This window comes from Oncorhynchus tshawytscha, linkage group LG01 (genome assembly GCF_018296145.1).
Source record: "Oncorhynchus tshawytscha isolate Ot180627B linkage group LG01, Otsh_v2.0, whole genome shotgun sequence".
NCBI lineage: Eukaryota > Metazoa > Chordata > Actinopteri > Salmoniformes > Salmonidae > Oncorhynchus > Oncorhynchus tshawytscha.
In genome coordinates this window covers 59,346,556-59,367,309 of record NC_056429.1, presented here as the reverse complement: position 1 = coordinate 59,367,309, position 20,754 = coordinate 59,346,556, and the positions used below count along the sequence as shown (strand labels likewise).

Sequence of the window (20,754 nt, the reverse complement as noted above, 5' to 3'; positions counted from 1 at the left end):
CACGCAGATCACTGGGGTCGGGGCCGTATATCCTCCGCCTCGGGCTCGTCAGAGTTGTAAAAGAAGAAAAAGGATTCTGCTAGTCTGTGGTGAGTAATGATGATGTCTAGAAGTTATTTTCGGTCATAGGGGACAGTAGCGGCAACATGTACAAAATGAGTAAAATAATAAGTTACAAACAACGCAGATAAACGAACAAAAAACACAATCGGTTGGGGGCACGTAAAATGTCTGCCTTCTGCTCCGGTGCCATCTTAAGGTGTTAGTGAACTTTTTATAATTTGTCAAGATAATCCATCCACCTGACAGGTGTGGCATGTCAAGAAGCTGATTAAACCCCATGATCATTACACAGCTGCACCTTGTGCTGTGGAAAATAAAAAGCCACTCTTAAATGTGCAGTTTTGTCACACAACACAATGCCACCAATGTCTACATTTTGAGGGAGCATGCAATTGACATGATGACTGCAGGAATATCCACCAGAGCTGTTGCCAGATACTGTAATGTTAATTTCTCTACCATAAACCGCCTCCAGTGTTGTTTTAGAGAATTTTGCAGTACGTCCAACCGGCCTCACACCCGCAGACAATATATAACCATGTCAGCCCAGGACCTCCAAATCTGGCTTCTTCACGTGCGGACTCATCAGAGGGGGTAAGGGGGGAATGCGGAGGATTATTTCTGTCTGTAATAAAACCCTTTTGTGGGGATAAACTCATTAGGATTGGCTAGGCCTAGCTTCCCAGTGGGTCAGCCTGGTTCCCAAGTGGGTGGGCCTATGCTGTAATATCAATTATGTTCCCATTATCATTTGCTTAAAACAGGACCAAGAATTGAAACAGGTCGTGGTTTAAATTGTTTAAGTTACTCAGCTCCGTGGTCCTGGAATTCTCCCCTTCAACATTGAAAAATGTGATGATCTACAGTCGTGGCCAAAAGTTTGAGATTCACACATATATTAATTTTCACAAAGTCTGCTGCCTCAGTAAGTATGATGTCAATTTGCATATACTCCAGAATGTTATGAAGAGTGATCAGATGAATTACAATTAATTGCAAAAAAAAAGTCCCTATTTGCCATGAAATTGAACTGAATCCCCCAAAACAATTCCACTGCATTTCAGCCCTGCCACAAAAGGATCAGCTGACAGTATGTGTGAGTGTTGATGAGGACAAGGCTGGAGATCACTCTGTCATGCTGATTGAGTTCGAATAACAGACTGGAAGCTTCAAAAGGAGGGTGGTGCATGGAATCATTGTTCAACCATGGTTACCTGCAAGGAAACACATGCCATCATCATTGCTTTGCACAAAAAGGGCTTCACAGGCAAGGATGTTGCTGCCAGTAAGATTGCACCTAAATCAACAATTTATCGGATCGTCAATAGCTTCAAGGAGAGCAGTTCAATTGTTGTGAAGAAGGCTTCAGGGCACCCAATAAAGTCCAGCAAGCTCCAGGACCATCTCCTAAAGTTGATTCAGCTGCGGGATCAGGGCACCACTAGTACAGAGCTTGCTCAGGAATGGCAGCAGGCAGGTGTGAGTGCATCTGCATGCACGGTGAGGTGAACACTTTTGGAGGATGGCCTGGTGTCAAGAAGGGCAGCAAAGAAGCCACTTCACTCCAGGAAAAACATCAGGGACAGACTGATATTCTGCAAAAGGTACAGGGATTGGACTGCTGAGGACTGGGGTAAAGTCATTTTCTCTGATGAATCACCTTTCCGATTGTTTGGGGCATCCGGACAAAAAGTTTGTCTGGAGAAGACAAGGTGAACACTACCATGAGTCCTGTGTCATGCCAACAGTAAAGCATCCTGAGACCATTCATGTGTAGGGTTGCTTCTCAGCCAAGGGAGTGGGCTCACTCACAATTTTGCCTAAGAGCACAGCCATGAATAACAAATGGTACCAACACATCCTCCGAGAGCAACTTCTCCCAACCATCCAGGAACAGTTTGGTGACGAACAATGCCTTTTCCAGCATGATGGAGCACCTTGCCCTAAGGCAAAAGTGATAGCTAAGTGGCTTGGGGAACAAAACATTGATATTTTGGGTCCATGGCCAGGAAACTCCCCAGACCTTAATTCCATTGAGAATTTGTGGTCAATCCTCAAGAGGCGGGTGGACAAACAAAACCCCACAAATTCTGACCAACTCCAAGCATTGATTATGCAAGAATGGGCTGCCATCAGTCAGGATGTGGCCCAGAGGTTAATTGACAGCATGCCAGGGCGGATTGCAGAGGTCTTGAAAAAGAAGGGTCAACACTACAAATATTGACTCTTTGCGTCAACTTCATGTAATTGTCAACTAAAGCATTTGACACTTATGAAATGCTTGTAATTATACTTCAGTATTCCATACAACATCTGACTAAAATATCTAAAGACACTGAATCAGCAAACTTTGTGGAAATTAATATTTGTGTCATTCTCAAAACTTTTGGCCACGACTGTAGTCACTTTGGTGAGGTTTAAACACTTGGTCGATGTAAATATCATAGAAGATTGTAATTGTCTTTAGGACAGCTGTTTTTTTGTTATGACATTTGTGTTTCTTTACATAATATGTCATTATTGTTCTGTGTGTGTGTCTATAGTTTTGTTCAATGCTGTGTTAGTGTATGTACGTGCTTTTGTCTGAAACTTTGGCCCCCTGCTGCTGTTGGACCAGGTCTCTCTTGAAAAATTGATTTTATCTCAATGAGGAAAAACCTGTATAAATAAAGGTAAAAAAATGATTAAAGAAAATGCCATCCCAGGCCCACCCATGTCTGCGCCCCTGACCAGTGTTGTGTACTCCATAGATTAGGGCATAATTTAAATTAAATTAATTAAATTAATTTAAATTGACTGGTTTCCTTATATGAACTGCAAAATCTTAGAAATTGTTGAAGGTTGCGTTTATAATTTTGTTCAGTATATATATAATGTGCATTTGGAAAGTATTCAGACCCGTTGACTTTTTCCACATTTTGTTATGTTACAGCCTTATTCTAAAATATTTAATCGTTTTTTCCCCCCTCATCAACCTACAAGCAATTCCTCATAATGACAAAGCAAAAACATGTTTTTTTTTTTGGGGGGGGGGAATGTATTAAAAATAGAAACACTTATCTCACATTTAAATAAGTATTCAGACCCTTTACTCTGTACCCTTTACTCTGTGCGATTACAGCCTCGTGTCTTCTTGGGTATGATGTTTGTAACGATGACGCTGGGAGTCAGGAAGCAGGTGCAGGTGGGGGGTTTAATAATAATAACGAAGCATCTGGACATGAACACAGAACCAATACTCCCTGAAGAGTGATGCTAGGGACTGGTAAATACATCAGGGTAGTGATGAAGTCCATGATGGGGCGCAGGTGTGCGTAATGAGGGTTGCCAGGTGGGTGTACATGATGGGTTGCCAGGACCGGTGGTTATTAAATCGGCAACACCGAGCGCAGGAGCAGGTGAGCGGGAGTAGACGTGACAACGCTACAAGCTTGGCACACCTGTATTTGGAGAGTTTCTCCCATTCTTCATGGCTTGGTTTTTGCTCTGACAAGCACTGTCAACTGTGGGACCTTGGACAGGTGCGTGCCTTTCCAAATCATGTCCAATCAATTGAATTTACACAAATGGACTCCAATCAAGTTGTAGAAACATCTCAAGGATGATCAATGGTAACAGGATGCACCTGATTTCAATTTTAAGTCTCATGGCAAAGGGTCTGAATACTTATGTAAATATGTTTTTTTTTTAAATAAAGCAGCAAAATTCCTAAAAACCTATTTTCGCTTTGTCAAAATGGGGTATTATGTGTAGATCGTTGAGGATTTCTCCCCCAAATATATATATTATTTATAATAACTTTTTTTAAATACAGACTTCCTAAAAAATAAGTGAAAATTGACATACTATCCAAAGAATTTGCATAATTTTCTGGTAAAAGAAGTGGAGTGCAAAAAACAAGTTTGTACCCCATATTTTAATTTGCTCCATGTGGACACAAGGCTGTTTGGCTCATCTCAGATGCAACGAGGAATAACTTTGCAGCTGTTTCTAATTAATGAGCAATGCCATGCTGGTGTGTGGTAACATTCCAATAAAACCCAGTCCTGAAACCAAATGTATGTTGAAAATAATGTTATATTATAGGAAAAGATACCACATTCACACGGATTTTCACAAAGTATGCAATTCGTATTTGTAACTTCAATCCCAAATATACCATACTTTCGCAGTTGTAAGTCAACTAGCCTACCTGGTTAACTAAAGGTGAAATAAATAAATAAATACTTTGACTAAAACTATAACTTATTGACTTAACTCATTGTGCAACATCATGGGTAAGCTCTGGCCCTCCTATTTTAGCTAAAATATATATATTTCTACAGGTGTGGGCATTTAAAAAAAAAAAACAGCTGCGTTGGACATTACATTACCAAAAGTATGTGGACACCCGCTCATCTAACATCTCATTCCAAAATCATGGGCATTAATATGGAGTTGGTCCCCGCCTTTGCTGCTATATCAGCCTCCACTCTTCTGGGAAGGCTTTCCAATTTATGTTGTAACATTGCTGAGGGGACTTGCTTCCATTCAGCCACAAGAGCATTTTTGAGGTCAGGCACTGATGTTGGGCAATAAGGCCTGGCTTTCAGTCGCTGTTCCAATTCATCTCAAAGGATTTCGATGGGGTTGAGGTCAGGGTTCTGTGCAGGCCAGTCAAGTTCTTTCACACCGATCTTGACAAACCATTTCTGTACGGACCTCACTGTATAGACGACAGCATTGTCATGCTGAAACAGGAAAGGGCCTTCCCCAAACTGTTGTCACAAAGTTTGAAGCACAGAATTGCCTAGAAGGTATGCTGTAGCATTAAGATTTCCCTTCACAGGAACAAAGGGGCCTAGCCCAAACCATGAAAAACAGCCCCAGAACATTTTTCCTCCTCCACCAAACTTTATAGTTGGCACTATGCATTGGGGCAGGTAGTGTTCTCCTGGCATCCTCCAAACCCAGATTAGTCCGTCGGACTGACAGATAGTAAAGTGTGATTCATCACTCCAGAGAACACGTTTCCAATGCTCCAGAGTGCAATGGCGGAGAGCTTTAACACCACTCCAGCCTGCACTTGGCATTGCACATGGTGATCTTAGGTTTGAGTGCTGACGTTGCTTCCAGAAGCAGTTTGGAACATGGTAGTGAGTGTTCTAACCGAGGACCAACGTTTTTAAGTGTTACGTGCTTCAGCACTCTGCGGTCCCATTCTGTGAGCTTGCGTGGCCTACCACTTTCCACTTCACAATAACAGCACTTACAGTTGACCGCCGCAGCTCTAGCAGTGCAGAAATTTGATGAACTGACTTGTTGGAAAGGTGGCATCCTGCGACGGTGGCACGTTGAAAATCACTGAGATCTTCAGTAAGGCCATTCTACTGCCAATGTTTGTGTATGGAGATTGCATGGCTTTGTGCTCAATTTTATACACATGTCAGCAATTAGCTGAATCCACAAATGTTGAAGGGATGTCCACATACTTTTGTGTATATATAGTGTAGTTCTGTCTCAGCATAGGCTGTAGTATCAAACATGGTAGTATATACTGAATGGTGTATTCTTCGCCTCTGCCTCTTCTCTCTGCTAGGCTAATATCTACTTCAAGTGACAGACCTTTCCACAGAACATGGCTGCACAGCTTTCTGTAGGCTGTATATAATGCAACTTGGTGTGGTTATATTTCATTCAATACATCCAGACCAAAAAGATAGTTTCATGTTTGTAGTTTATTTACATGTGATATTATAATTCATTTAGCATTTCTCATCCACAGAGACTGTCATCTCTGTTATGTGCATTTTAATACATTTATTTGAAAGAAATCAGAATGTTAACATTATCAAGCATGTATTTTAAGGCCAGTTTTGTGTAATAAATTCACTGTACGAGTGGTAGGGAAAATGTACTGTAGTAGATTTGCAGACTTTGAACGTGTGTGTTATCCTAGTTTCAGAAACTGGGCTTACATCTGCATGAGTTCTTCTAGTTAGGCACTGTAGAAACACATGCAGCCCAGTGGAGAAAAAAAATAGATATCACCATAAATAAATGCTAAAAAGGCACCGTTAAGCTTTTGGGTCGTTCCATATTTTATTTATTTTTTACCTTTATTTAACTAAGCAAGTCAGTTAAGAACACATTCTTATTTACAATGAAGGCCTAGGAACAGTGGGTTAACTGCCTGTTCAGGGGCAGAACGACAGATTTGTACCTTGTCAGCTCGGGGGTTTGAACTTGCAACCCTTCCGCTAGGCTACCCTGCCACCCCTATGATTTAAGTCATTTTCTGACTGCACGCCTTTAGATTTGAACTGCACACTTTTTGATTTGAACTTTCATGTTTGCCCATGGTGGAAGAGGTCAGAAAGTGACTTTTTGGACCCGAATGCCAAAACATTCAGGAGGTACTCAAAGTTGATCCATTTTGCATACCCCATCCTGCCATGTCTTGATCTCTCAAAAAGATAAAACGGCTGAGTTTAATCAAATTTGAACACTTACAAACAGGGTTGTCAAACTATTCTATGATTTATTGAACATTTGTTTTAATTAAACAATGATGTTCTTTAAGCTTTAATGTCTATGATCTAAAAACACATAAACTCTGATTTTTCTCATTTTCACAAGTGTTGAAGTTTAGACCCTATTTTACATCATCTGAAGTGTTTGTGTTGTGCCAGTCATTGATTGAGACATAACATACTCTTGAATACAGGGTGGGTGTTTATTTAATCATAGATATATAATTAATAGAATGGACCTATCCTTTCAGACCTATGAAATGTACAGTAGGTGGTACACCATTGACATTTGAATTGAAACTTTAACTTCTAATTACTACCAGAAAGATGGCTGATTGTCCACCCATTATTGAATGTCAACTTGAATGGGAAAATATATTCTATTATCTGTATTTCTATGATTTCAATAGGTTTCCTATGGAGGATTGACAGCGTAATTTATAACAATGGATATTCCCGCTCAAGTCAATATGCTCTGATGTGTGGACTTCCAACCATCTTTGTTGCACCATTTGAAAGTGCTAGCATGCTACAACATAGGGTACCAGTCAAAAGTTTGGACACACCTACTCATTCAAGGGTTTTTCTTTATTTGCACTATTTTCTACATTGTAGAATAATAGTGAAGGCATCAAAACTATGAAATGGCACATATGGAATCATGTAGTAACCAAAATAATGTTAAACAAATCCAGCCACCCTTTGCCTTGATGACAGCTTTGCACACTCTTGGCATTCTCTCAACCAGCATCATGAGGTAGTCACCTAGAATGCATTGCAATTAGCAGGTGTGCCTTCTTAAAAGTTAATTTGTGGAATTTCTTTCCTTCTTAATTCTTTTGAGCCAATCAGTTGTGTTGTGACAAGGTAGGGGTGATATACAGAAGATAGGCCTATTTGGTAAAAGACCAAGTCCATATTATGGCAAGAACAGCTCAAATAAACAAAGAGAAATGACAGTCCATCGTTACTTTAAGACACGAATGTCAGTCAATCCGGAACATTTCAAGAACTTTGAAAGTTTCTTCAAGTGCAGTTGCAAAAACCATCAAGCGCTATGATGAAACTGTCTCTCAGAGGACCGGCACAGGAACGGAAGCCTCAGAGTGACGTTTGCTGCAGAGGATAAGTTCATTAGAGTTACCAGCCTCAGAAATGGCCGCCCAAATAAATGCTTCACAGAGTTCAAGTAACAGACACATCTCAACATCAACTGTTCAGAGGAGACTGCGTGAATCAGGCCTTCATGGTTGAATTGCTTCAAAGAAACCACTACTAAAGGACACCAATAATAAGAAGAGACTTGCTTGGGTCAAGAAACAAAATAAATGGACATTAGACCGGTGGAAATCTGTCCTTTTGGTGTGATGAGTCCAAATTAGAGATTTTTTGGTTCTAACCACCATGTCATTGTGAGACACAGAGTAGATGAACAGATAGTTCCCACTGTGAAGCATGGAGGAGGAGGTTTGATGGTGTGGTGGTTCTTTGCTGATGACACTGTCTGTGATTTATTTAGAATTCAAGGCACACTTAATGAGCATGGCTACCACAACACTCTGCAACAATTTTCCACCCCATCTGGTTTGCGCTTAGTGGGACTATCGTTTATTTTTCAACAGGACAATGACTCAATACACACCTCCAGGCTGTGTAAGGGATATTTGACCAAGAAGGAGAGTGATGGAGTGCTGCATCAGATGACCTGGCCACCACAATCACCCAACCTCAACCCAGTTGAGATGGTTTGGGATGAGTTGGACCACAGAGTGAAACAAAAGCAGCCGACCAGTGCTCAGCATATGTGGGAACTCCTTCAAGACTGTTGGAAAAGCATTCCAGATGAAGCTGGTTGAGAGAATGCCAATAGTGTGCAAAGCCGTCATCAAGGCAAAGGGAGGCTACTTTGAAGAATGTCAAATGTAAAATATATTTTGATTTGTTAAACACTTTTTTGGTTACTACATGATCCCATATGTGTTATTTCATATTTTTGATATCTTCCCTATTGTTCTACAATGTAGACAATAGTAAAAATAAAGAAAAACCCTTGTGTGTCCAAACTTTTGACTGGTACTGTATATGAACATGAAAATAAAATCTGAATTGACGTGTTTTTAGATGACTTATGTTAAAGCTTAAAAAAAGGACATCATTTTTATTTTAAAAGCTTTCTTTCAATAAATCATATAACAGTTGGATAACCCTGTTTGTAAGCTTTCAAATGATGTCAAACTCAACCGTTTATCTTATTCAGTGATGAAGACATGGATGCCTCATGGTAGGAGGGGATATGCAAAATGTGTCAACTTTGAGCATCTCTAGATCCTGAATATTTTGGCATTCAGGACCAAAAAGTCCCTTTCTGACCACTTCTCACATGGACAAACATGTACGGAAGGTTTCGCTCAAATCAAAAGGGGTGCAGTCAGAAAGTGATTGAAATCCCATGGAACGACCATTTCCAGAATCAACTGAGGGAAATGAACTATTAATGTCAGTGAAGTAAACATTATAATAACTTCAGACTTTTAGACCAAGCATGATATTATGAAAGAGTTCATAACTCCATGGTTATCCAAGTGGATTCAATATTCAGTCCTGCCTCCAATGCATCTGTCCTCTGTACAAGTACTTCCTGTCTGTAGCGCAGTTTTTTGATTATGTATCTGGAAAACATTTCATTACAGAGAATAACACCACCAGTCACATATGTAGGTTCCAACGTCTCCAAACAATTGTGCTTTCAGTTGTGCATTTATCGTACCAACTCGGGCCATTTTCATACAAAATCCCATTGTAACACACAGCTATATAGATTTTGCTGGTCACGTCACACATATGAACATAAAATATACACATTATACAGTATAATTGCTAATCAGCTAAGCCAATGCACCTATGCACCAATCAAAAAACGAAATAAAAACATAAACAAACATGTTGAATGGAAGCTGTCATCGTTAACTCGACAGAATACATATAAGACTGCTGTGCCTCTCTCCTTCAACAACAAAAAGGTGCAACATAGAGAAAATAAAGATGTCTAACACAGTTTGTGCATATTCTCATTCAAGAGCAGTCGTCTGTGTTCAGGCTGAGTGGCAGTCAGCAGTGCTACTGCCTCGTAAGGCAGTGGGACATGCAAACAACAGACAAATCACATTCAGAAGTTGACAGCAGACTTGTTGCCATATTTTCCATCCACTTACAACATGGCTTGTTCATTACTTTCCTGTCTGTGTATCTCTATGGACAGCATCATTAGGGATGACATTGGTTGGACAGTAGACACACAAGACCAGTGGCCTTCTCTAGACAAAAGATCCTGTGTGCTCTATTGGAAGTGCCAGGCTTGTAGGCTCACATACCACCACTTTAAGGGGACTAAAACATGGTGGATCAGGTCCTCTCTCCCTGTATTTATGATCCAACTCCTCTGACTTACTCTCACACCGCTCAACTGTGCCATGGCAAGTCTGTAACAAGTTCTGATCATTATAGCTACTGACAATGTGTAGGCTGGCTAACCATTTGTAGAGATGTCCCCAACCTGTCATAGACTAATGTTCATCCACTTTGAGGAGATATACTGTATTTATTTTAAAAGTTTGAAGTGTCCCCTGTCAACCAGCTAGTAACAGAAGGGAATACTGTGGGCTCATGAGCTGTACGACAAGGAACCCTGAATTCTGTAGTGTTTATTGTGACCGACAACTGCAGTGTTCCACAGCCTTGTTTCACCATCTACAGTGCCATAGTAATAACTGATCTTATTTGGCTGCCGTTTGTCTTTCACTCAAATGCCTTTAAAAGTGAAAATACTGAATCCTACTGGCCTTGTCAGATTAGAGCACCCAATCAGCATATTGGATTTGTCATCAAAATCATGTGGCCACACAAGATTGTAAAATGTATTTAAAAAAAATGTTTTGACAACTTTACATCAGTAGGATTATCTTATGTCATTATCAAATTATTTATTGTATTATCTATTTACGACATTTTCTATATTTGGGTAATAATTGCTGACTGCTCATAATTGCCTCCCAAGGGTTTGGAGGATACATTACTGGAACATGCAGATAAACAGGTGAAATGTGGACTTATGAGGTTGGGCTCAGCCATCATGACTGTGTTTCCAGGGCTTGAATGCTCTCGACCCCAAAGTGCGGTTTAGACATGCAGTGGTCATGCATAGCCGAGAGAGCAAACATTAACACTTTCTGACCATCCTCTCTTTTGTCCAATCTTCCTCCCCTATCTCCCCTCCCCCTGTTAGTTTCTCTGCTTGTTCCTGTTTTAGGAAATTCGAAATAGTCCATGCAATGATATGTATGAGAGTATAAAGGGTGCCTGAAATCTTTGATTGAAAGGAGTGAGAACCCCCCTCCCCCCATCTCTTAAAAACAGAGTTATAATCAACAGTTGCAATTATATTTGTTGTTTGTCCAGTGGTAATATTGGTAATGTATGTGTTGGGGGGAGGGTTTATCTTATTCACTCCTATGGAAGAGTTATTTTAGTCGTACGTGGGTAGGCTGGTTGAGGGACTCTGCACTGCCCGTTGTGTGGGTGCGGAGACCAGTCAGACTGCTTAAGGACCCCCCATCTTCAGTCCGCAGAACGTCCAAGCAGCCAGTACCGTCCGCTGTGGGATGGGACAGGAAGTCACTCCCCTGGGACAGGAAATCAAACTGGTCCTCCTGCGGTTCCAGGTCACGGCCGGTGATGAAAAGGTCTGTCTTGCCCCAGTTGCTAGCGTCGGGGTCGCCATGGAAGTCGTCACTAGAACTTCTACTGTTGCCGAGGGGGGAGGACAGGTTAGGAAGGTTGTCTGCAGATGTCTGGGTGAGGTTATGTGCCGACAGGGACTTCCCCAGCCCCTGTTCCTGCTCCGAGGGCTTGCCATCACATCCAGAGGAAAGCAGCAGCATGGGGTCCACCTCCAGGCTCATGTGCCTCCTCCAGGGGCCCTCCTCCCTCAAATGGGGCTTCCCCCTCAGCTGCACCCTGCCCCAGCTATGTCCACCCTCTCTGTCCCCCTCCTCTCCATGGTCCACCCCGGAGCCCACCACCATAGAGAGGCCTGAGCTCTGCTCCAGCCTACCCCCTCGTGTAGCATCTTGGGTGGGGCTGAGGGGACGTCTTTGCTGGGGGCCCATGGGGGGCAGCTGAAGGGTGGCAGCACCAGCGGATGGTGGAGGGGGCGGGAGGTCAGGGAAGTGCGCTCGCCTGGGGAAACTACTGGGTGTGGTGAGGAGCGGGTAGGGGCTGTCAGGCGGCAGGAGAGGCGAGGGCGTGAGGGATGCAGTGGAGGCAGGGTAGGATGGGGGGCAGGTGTTGAGGGTGAGCTCGCTGGGAGCCAGGATGAGCTGGAGGCCCCTGGAGAGATGGCCTGTTGTTGACCGGGACATCCCCCCACCACTTTCATGCCCCCCTCTGCCCTCCCCTCCCTGGGGGGAGCCAGAGGACAGGTCCTTGCTGAGGATGGAGCTTCGGTAGTCGGAGGTTTGGTGCTCCAGCTCGAACAGGGGCAGGGAGGAGAGGGTGAGGGCAGACGAACCATTTTGTAACACCTGCCTGTACACATCCAGCAGAGAGTCCAGCTTTGACTCTATGGACGTCACCTGGGCGGGGGGAAGAGCAAGAGACATGACCGTTAAAAGCAGCAAGGGTTCATTGCACTTTCTAAAAAATTTATGTTTCAGTCACTAAATTAATTATTAGTTGAATCAACTAGATTCTTTTTACAGTGTGTGCAAGTGACATTTCTCTACGATACACACAAACTAATGTATTTGGCTTAATTGGTCACCTGTCTTTCCACCTTACACACACGTCCCAGCATGCTCATGTCCTCCAGAGTATCCCTGTCAGGGTGCAGCTTGTCCCTGATCTTCTTGTCGATGGGGATTTGGCCCTTACCCAGTATCTGATCCACCCTGCGATACACACACTTGTCGTATTAATCACAAAAAGTGGACAAATGGGCACATTGACCGCCACCCCAGCCTCTTCCAAGGGCCCTTCACAGCGGGCAACAGACCTAACTCTAATGGAAGCATGTCAGTGTTAGAGTTAGTTAGAACAGACACACCGTGATTAGATTCAACAACCCACACTACAGAGTCACAGTGCACACAACAAACCACAGGCTACAGTCAAACACACAATCATACAGGGTTTCTAAACTACAGCTTCAATTAGCTACAGTGCAAACTACAGTTCATGTTAAAAACAACAATCTGCACCAACTAGTAACTGCAGCCATTCCCTGTGTTCACAAAAGTTCCACAATGAGAGATCCTTATTCATTAGTCAATTCTTTGCAGGAGGAACATCGATTCTGTTAGATTGACAGCTGCTGCTGTATCTTTACTATGTCACCTAAGCGCAGCAACATGCAAGATATTTGAGACAGACCTCACATTCATAGCAGCCCACATGAAAAAATATCATAGAATACTATGATAAATACTATAGTATTCACTGTAGTGTTTTTTTTTTGCAGATTTACTATAGTATTCACTGTAGTGTGTTTAAAGTCCACAAACACACAACAGTGAATACTATACTGTAGTATTTACAGTTAACTATAGTATAAATACTGTAGTAAAATAAAACTGTAGTATATACTATATAATGAATGTAGTGTTTATGCGGATTCTACTATACTGTAGTATTTAATGTACAGTTTTTGCAGACTGAAGTATACTGTAGTATTTACTGTAGTGTTTTTGCGGACTGTAATATACTGTAGTATTTACTGTAGTGTTTTTGCGGACTGTAATATACTGTAGTATTTACTGTAGTGTTTTTGCGGACTGTAATATACTGTAGTGTTTTTGCGGACTGTAATATACTGTAGTATTTACTGTAGTGTTTTTGCAGACTGTAGTGTACAGTAGTATTTACTATCGTGTTTTTGTTTTATTATCTTTGGCATGGAAGTGGAGGCTTTCTCCTTCAGGAAACGTACAGGAGAAATGCTAAAATAGATCATTTTCCATAACCTCTCGGTAGGTAGGACTGAAACCCTGAAACATCTGAAATCCTACCTCTTCAAAGAGTATATTAAATAATCCCACAGCCCCCCCCCCCGCACCCCTTCTCACCCCCACCCCACCCCACTCGCACTTTACTTTCCCCCCTTACTAATCAAATCGAATTTATTTTGTGACATGCGCCGAATACAACAGGCGTAGACGTTACAGTGAAATGCTTATAGTGCCTTGCAAAAGTATTCATCCCCCTTTTTCCTATTTTGTTGCCTTTACAATCTGTAATTTAAATAGTGTCATGTTTTTGCAGACTGTAGTGTTTTTGCAGACATTACTGTAGTATTTACTACAGTGCTCTATTTGCAGATAATACTGTAGTACATTTATCCAGAGCGACTTACAGGAGCAATTAGGGTTAAATGCCTTGCTCAAGGGCACATCGATAGATGTTTCACCTAGTCGGCTTTGGAATTCAAACCAGCGACCTTTCGATTACTGGCCCAATGCTCTCACCACTAGGCTACCTGCCACCCCTACAGTATACCACAGTAAGTACTACACATGATCGAGGGACACTACAGTGTGTAGTATAGTATTCTACAGTATTCTACAGTTTACTACAGAATTCTACAGTACTTTTATATTCTATAGTAAACTTTCATGTGGGAGCTTTACTTCTACCACACATTTGGGGATATGTTACATCTGCTAGTTGAATGCTTCCATTTCTTAAGAAGCATTTCCGAACACCTTTATGTCATCAGGGAGTCCATAGCTTCTAAATCTGGGTTGATTCAGTGAAAGCAGTGTGTTCTTTCTGGTCAATATATACAGAACTATGATGCTCTAAATCTAAAGATCTAAAAGTGACAGGATAGTGTAAGCAATATATTAGAAACTCTTGTAGTCCCTTTGGAAGCCTGAAGGTTGAGCCATCATCATCTCACCTTTAAACCTATCCTGCCTCTGTAGATCTACAAACACAGGCTTTGTGCTCCCTGATGGACACATGGACATTTCACCATCTCCTTTCAAACTGTCCTCTGTGTGAGGAACTGGGGGACAGGATGGAGTTGGGGGTAGTGGCTAGCTGGTCTACGTTATTAGGAGGGGGAGGGAGGGGAGGGGGGGTATCTAACCCTGGGGACTTCATCCCTGGGGTGGACTTCCTCCTGGCCTGGCTGTAATATAATTGCAGGGAGGGGGAGGACATGTTCCCAGGTTTGCTGCCCAGTGTGGGACCCAGTCCAGTGGCCAGTCTGTGTGGGAGAGACATGGGGGTCAGATACAACACACACACACACACACACACACACACACACACACACACACACACACACACACACACACACACACACACACACACACACACTTGAAGTGTATCAAAAAGGGACACCTACAGGCACCACGTATGTACCAGCTACAATTACATTCTTTAAAACCAGACTAGACTACCACTACTACAATCCACTACTAAACTATAGTAGATTCCACTCTTTTGGCTGAAAGACACAGTGCAATATCAAGTCAATCAGGGTTATATCACTGATTTAACCAAAGACAACAATCCTAACTCCTGAAACATTATTATTTATTCTCAGACATTGTTAAAAATAACACCATGCAAGAGACTACAATATTCATAATGTCACACATCGATGCATGAGATGTCTACAGTTAGCCTATTTTAGGCAGGCGAGCGGGGGTGGGGGGTTGCCTAACCCTGGGACAGACTTCGTCCCTGGCATGGACTTCCTCCTGGCCTGGTTGTAATATAAGTGCAGGGAGGGGGAGGAAAAGGTCTTGACTCTGGGACTCAGCAGCTGCTGAGGAGGACCCACTATGGTGTCCAGCCTGGGAGGAAGAGGTACATAGGAGGGTCAGATATACACACACACACACACACACACACACACACACACACACACACACACACACACACACACACACACACACACACACACACACACACACACACACACACACACACACACACACACACACAGACAGACACACACGTGAATTAAGTGGTGAAGGTGAACATATATATGAAGGTCTGTGTGTTTATGTGTGTGTGTGTGTGTGGGGGGGGGGGGGGTGCATCTCACCTAGTCTGTAGACTCTTGATTCTGCAGAGCATATCCAGGTGTCCTGCAGAGTACTGTTCTATCACATCTTTCACATCATACGGGCGCAGAGTCTCCTTAAACTTCTTCTTTGCCACATGAAACTTCATGATCCTGAGTGGAAAAGTGATGAGAATCAAACAGAATCATGTCATTGGGCCATGATCTACCTGTCATCTCTTAGTCAGCCACTAGAGGGAAACAACAGCTTAACTATGCATAAACCAGTATGTTGACAAGAAGCTGACAGTTACTTTAGCCTTTTTAACTTTTGTTTTTGGAGTATAGGTAAAATAAACATTGCTCAAATACTATCACAAGAACATTATGAAACCGTAGCACATGTCATGTAAACAAAATCTGACTGAGCTATTTTGTAACTAAACCACACTCGAATTGTACTATCCCTCTACCTTAATGTACAAGTACAGCTACTGCTGAGTGAATAATATTGATGCAGGTAAGTGGCTCTCTACAGTCGGTTCATTCTGACCCCCTAATGGCTCCAGAACTGCTCCAGTTGCTCATTATCCTCACTGTATAAATGGAAACCATCATGACAGATGAGCTGCTGTGAAAACAGTTCTCACTGAGAGGGTGTCAACCCGACACCCTGGGAAAGTCAGGGACACGTCTCCACTCCCGCTGCCCACAAAGGGGGCCTGCTGAGCAAGTAGGCTGGGCAAGGGGAGAGGGGGTCCTCTGGAGCAACAACCTGTGGGTGGGAATTGGGGTGTTGGCAGACAATCAAAATAGGACATCTTTTGACATATTTTGCCAGAGAGAGGTGGGGGAGATGGAGAGTTAAAGGGAAATGGAAAAATAGAGGGAGGTAGGGAGAGAAGAGGTAGTAAAAAGGAGAGTGAGGGAGGGAGATGGTGAAGGAGAGGGAGAGACAGTGCCAGTATGGTGACCACATGAGTAAACAGAGACATGTTGTCGGGGTCAGAGTGAGTAAGGGGCCAGATGGAACAAAAAACACCCAAACTGTTCTCCCTGAGCCATCACTGGGTTAGCAGAATCCCCTTGAAGCACTGGGATAGAACAACATAGAGGAGGCCCATGCTCTGGATGTGTTGTATCTAAAAGCCTTAGGAGCCGAGGGGAGAGAGGGAGGTGAAGGAGCCCTGGAAGGCTCTATGTTTAAGTGAAGATTGTGGTCGGGGATGCTTTTGCTATGTACACTGTTTAAAATAGTCATGTCCTGTACAAAATAAATAGAATGTTTTACAAGATATTGCGTAAGAAAACAAAAGTCTACTGTATATAGAGATCTATATAGCGATATACAGTGAGCTCCAAAAGTATTGGAACAGTGACACGTTTCGTTGTTTTAGCTCTGTACTGGATTTGGATTTGAAATGATGCAATGACTATGAGGCTAAAGGACAGACTGTCAGCTTTAATTTGAGGGTATATTCATCCATATCCTGTGAACCGTTTAGAAATTACTGCACTTTTTGTACACAGTCCCCCCAATAGAATGCTCCTAAATACTTCTACATTAATATGGATGATACCATGATTACGGATAGTCCTGAATGAATCGTGAATAATGATGAGTGAGAAAGTTAGAGGCTTAAATATCATACACCCCAAAAATGTTTATGGTAACAGTGAGAGGTTAACATGTCTTGGGGATATGATAGTTGTACGTCTGTATCACTTATCATTCAGGACTCTGTGACTCCAAAATGACACAATACATTATTAACCATTCATTTCTACTGGGCACAAAGTAATCTGAAACACAACCAAAACAAACAGCAAATGCATCCAAGTTTGTAAAGTCACAAGCTTGATGTAATCATTGCGTGTTAGCAATATGGGACCAAATATAAAAATTTGGACAACTTTAATACACTTAAGTGAATTTGTTCCTATTATTTTCGTCCCCTAAAATGGGGGGACTGTGTATAAAAACTGCTGTAATTACTAAGCGGTTCACTCGATATGGATGAATATACCCTCAAATTAAAGCTGACAGTCTGCACTTTAATCTCATAGTCATCGTATCACTTCAAATCCAAGGTGCTGGCAAAATCAACAAAATATTTGTCACTATACGAATACTTTTAGAGCTCACTGTACATAAGCACACCTACCAATCAGAATTCGACAAACGTCAGAAGTTTCGCTAACGTCAAATTTCGGCGTTCTTCCAGACGTCAAATTTTGAAGTGTTAAAGAACAAGTTTAGTCATTAACTCAGAATTGTTAAGGTTAGGTTCAGGCATTAACTCCAAATTGTTAAGGTAAGGGTTATGGTTTGGGATAGACTGAAAACAAAAATATCAAAAACAACTTTCTATCTCTGGATTTGAACATGCAACCTTTGGAATCAGAGGGAGATGCTTACGCCCATCTAAAACAGAAACATACTTCAAGGTAACAGAGCTCACTGTTGCCCTTAGTGGCTGGTTTCTACGTCAGTATTCTATATCGAATACTGACTTGTATCACGGGTGACCTGGCTGAAGCACTCACCTGACGGCTCTGATGACAGCCTTCAATGGAGCTGATAGGTCTTCCACGGTGACATCACAGTGGCAAACTCTGTCGCCGAATGCGTCATCATTCCCCATTCCTGTGTCCACTGAGAGACAAAAAGAAGTGTCAAGTTATTTATTTTTTATTTTTTTATGGGGTAGATCAGCAAACAGGTTAACCTGTTTGGGATAGGGGGCAGCATATTCACGTTCAGATGAAAAGCGTGCCCAGAGTAAACCTCCTGCTACTCAGGCCCAGAAGTGAATATATGCAAATTATTAGTAGTATTGGATAGAAAACACTCTGATGTTTCTGATTGAAACTGATTGAATGATGTCTGTGAGTATTACAGAACTCATATGGCAGGCAAAAACCTGTGAAGAATCCAATCAGGGAGTGGGAAATCTGAGGTCTGTAGTTTTTCAACTCATTGCCTATCGAATATACAGTGTCTATGGGATCAAATTGCACTTCCCAAGGCTTCCACTAGATGTCAGCAGTCTTTAGAACGTTGTTTGAGGCTTCTACTGTGAAGTGGGGGTGAATGAGAGCTGATTCAACCAGAGGCCTGCCAGAGTGCCATGAGCTGAATGACAAAGGAATTCTCCGGCTGGAACATTATTGAAGTTTATGTTAAAAACATCCTACAGATTGATTCTATACTTTGTTTGACATGTTTCTACGAACTGTAATATGACTTTTTGAACTTTTCGTCTGAACTTTCGCCTAGACTTGCCCGCGCATCGTGAGTTTGGATTTGTTTACCAAACGCGCTAACAAAAGGAGGTATATGGACATAAATTATGGACTTTATCGAACAAAACAAACATTTATTGTGGAGCTGGGATTCCTGGGAGTGCATTCTGATGAAGATCATAAAAGGTAAGTGAATATTTATAACGCTATTTCTGACTTTTACTGACTCCACAACATGGCGGGTATCTGCAAGGCTTGTTTTTGTGTCTGAGTGCCGTACTCAGATTATTGCATGGTTTGATTTTTCCGTAAAGTTTTTTGAAATCTGACACAGCGGTTGCATTAACTTCTTCGATATAGGGGGCGCTCTTTTAATTTTTGGATAAAAAAACTTTCCCGTTTTAAACAAGATATTTTGTCATGAGAAGATGCTTGACTATGCATATAATTGACAGCTTTGGAAAGAAAACACTCTGACGTTTCCAAAACTGCAAAGATATTATCTGTGAGTGCCACAGAACTGATGCTACAGGTGAAACCAAGATGAAATTTCAAACAGGAAATGCCCCAGATTTTGAAGGCGCTGTGTTCCAATGTCTCCTTATATGGCTGTGAATGCGCAAGGAATGAGCCTACACTTTCTGTCGTTTCCCCAAGGTGTCTGCAGCATTGTGACGTATTTGTAGGCATATCATTGGAAGATTGACCATAAGAGACTACATTTACCAGGTGCTCGCTTGGTGTCCTCCGTTGAAATTATTGCGTAATCTCCAGCTGCGTGCATTTTTCCATTTGCTTCAGAGGAGAAACCCAACTGCCACGAATGATTTATCATCGAATAGATATGTGAAAAACACCTTGAGGATTGATTCTAAACAACGTTTGCCATGTTTCTGTCGATATTATGGAGTTAATTTGGAAAAAAGTTTGGCGTTGTAATGACTGAATTTTCGGGGTTTTTTCTTAGCCAAACGTGATGAACAAAACGGAGCGATTTCTCCTACACAAATAATCTTTTTGGAAAAACTGAACATTTGCTATCTAACTGAGAGTCTCCTCATTGAAAACATCCGAAGTTCTTCAAAGGTAAATGATTTTATTTAATGCTTTTCTTGTTTTTGTGAAAATGTTGCCTACTGAATGTTAGGCTTAATGCTATGCTAGCTATCAATACTCTTACACAAATGCTTGTGTAGCTATGGTTGAAAAGCATATTTTGAAAATCTGAGATGACAGTGTTGTTAACAAAAGGCTAAGCTTGTGAGCCAATATATTTATTTCATTTCATTTGCAAATTTTCATGAATAGTTAACGTTGCGTTATGCTAATGAGCTTGAGGCTATGATTACGCTCCCGGATACGGGATTGCTCGACGCTAGTATATCTATAATTCTGTGCATAATAGTTGTATCTTTTATCAAAGTTTATTATGAGTATTTCTGTAAATTGATGTGGCTCTCTGAAAATTTGCCGGATGTTTTCGAGCCACAACATTAATGACCATAAAGCGCCAATGTAAACTAAGATTTTTGGATATAAATATGAACTTTATCGAACAAAACATACATGTATTGTGTAACATGAAGTCCTATGAGTGCCATCTGATGAAGATCATCAAAGGTTAGTGATTAATTGTATCTCTATTTCTGCTTTTTGTGACTCCTCTCTTTGGCTGGAAAATGGCTGTGTGTGTTTTTGTGACTAGGCTCTGAGCTAACATAATTATATCGTGTGCTTTCGCTGTGAAGCCTTTTTGAAATTGGACACGATGGGTAGATTAACAAGAAGTTTATCTTTAATTTGGTGTATTGCACTTGTGAATGTATGAAAGTTACATATTTCAAAAAAATATTTTTGAATTCT

The 20,754-nt window shown here is 41.7% G+C and overlaps 1 protein-coding gene across 3 annotated transcripts in view; it reads right to left on the bottom strand.

The window, feature by feature from the left end:
• Nucleotides 1-8,591: 8,591 nt before the first annotated feature.
• The window catches only part of LOC112260800 (potassium voltage-gated channel subfamily KQT member 5-like), a 152,303-nt gene continuing 140,140 nt past the window's right edge, over nucleotides 8,592-20,754 (bottom strand). Inside the window, exons 11-16 of one of the 3 annotated variants that reach the window (XM_042323809.1) lie at nucleotides 18,193-18,301; nucleotides 15,688-15,819; nucleotides 15,302-15,433; nucleotides 14,719-14,838; nucleotides 12,394-12,520; nucleotides 8,592-12,205 (exon numbers count right to left, since the gene is read on the bottom strand). In XM_042323809.1, coding sequence (XP_042179743.1) covers nucleotides 11,093-12,205; nucleotides 12,394-12,520; nucleotides 14,719-14,838; nucleotides 15,302-15,433; nucleotides 15,688-15,819; nucleotides 18,193-18,301 — 1,733 coding nt within the window. In that variant the 3' untranslated portion in view covers nucleotides 8,592-11,092. The remainder of the gene's footprint in view (nucleotides 12,206-12,393; nucleotides 12,521-14,718; nucleotides 14,839-15,301; nucleotides 15,434-15,687; nucleotides 15,820-18,192; nucleotides 18,302-20,754) is intronic. The other 2 variants (XM_042323822.1, XM_042323814.1) reach the window with 2 other exon arrangements.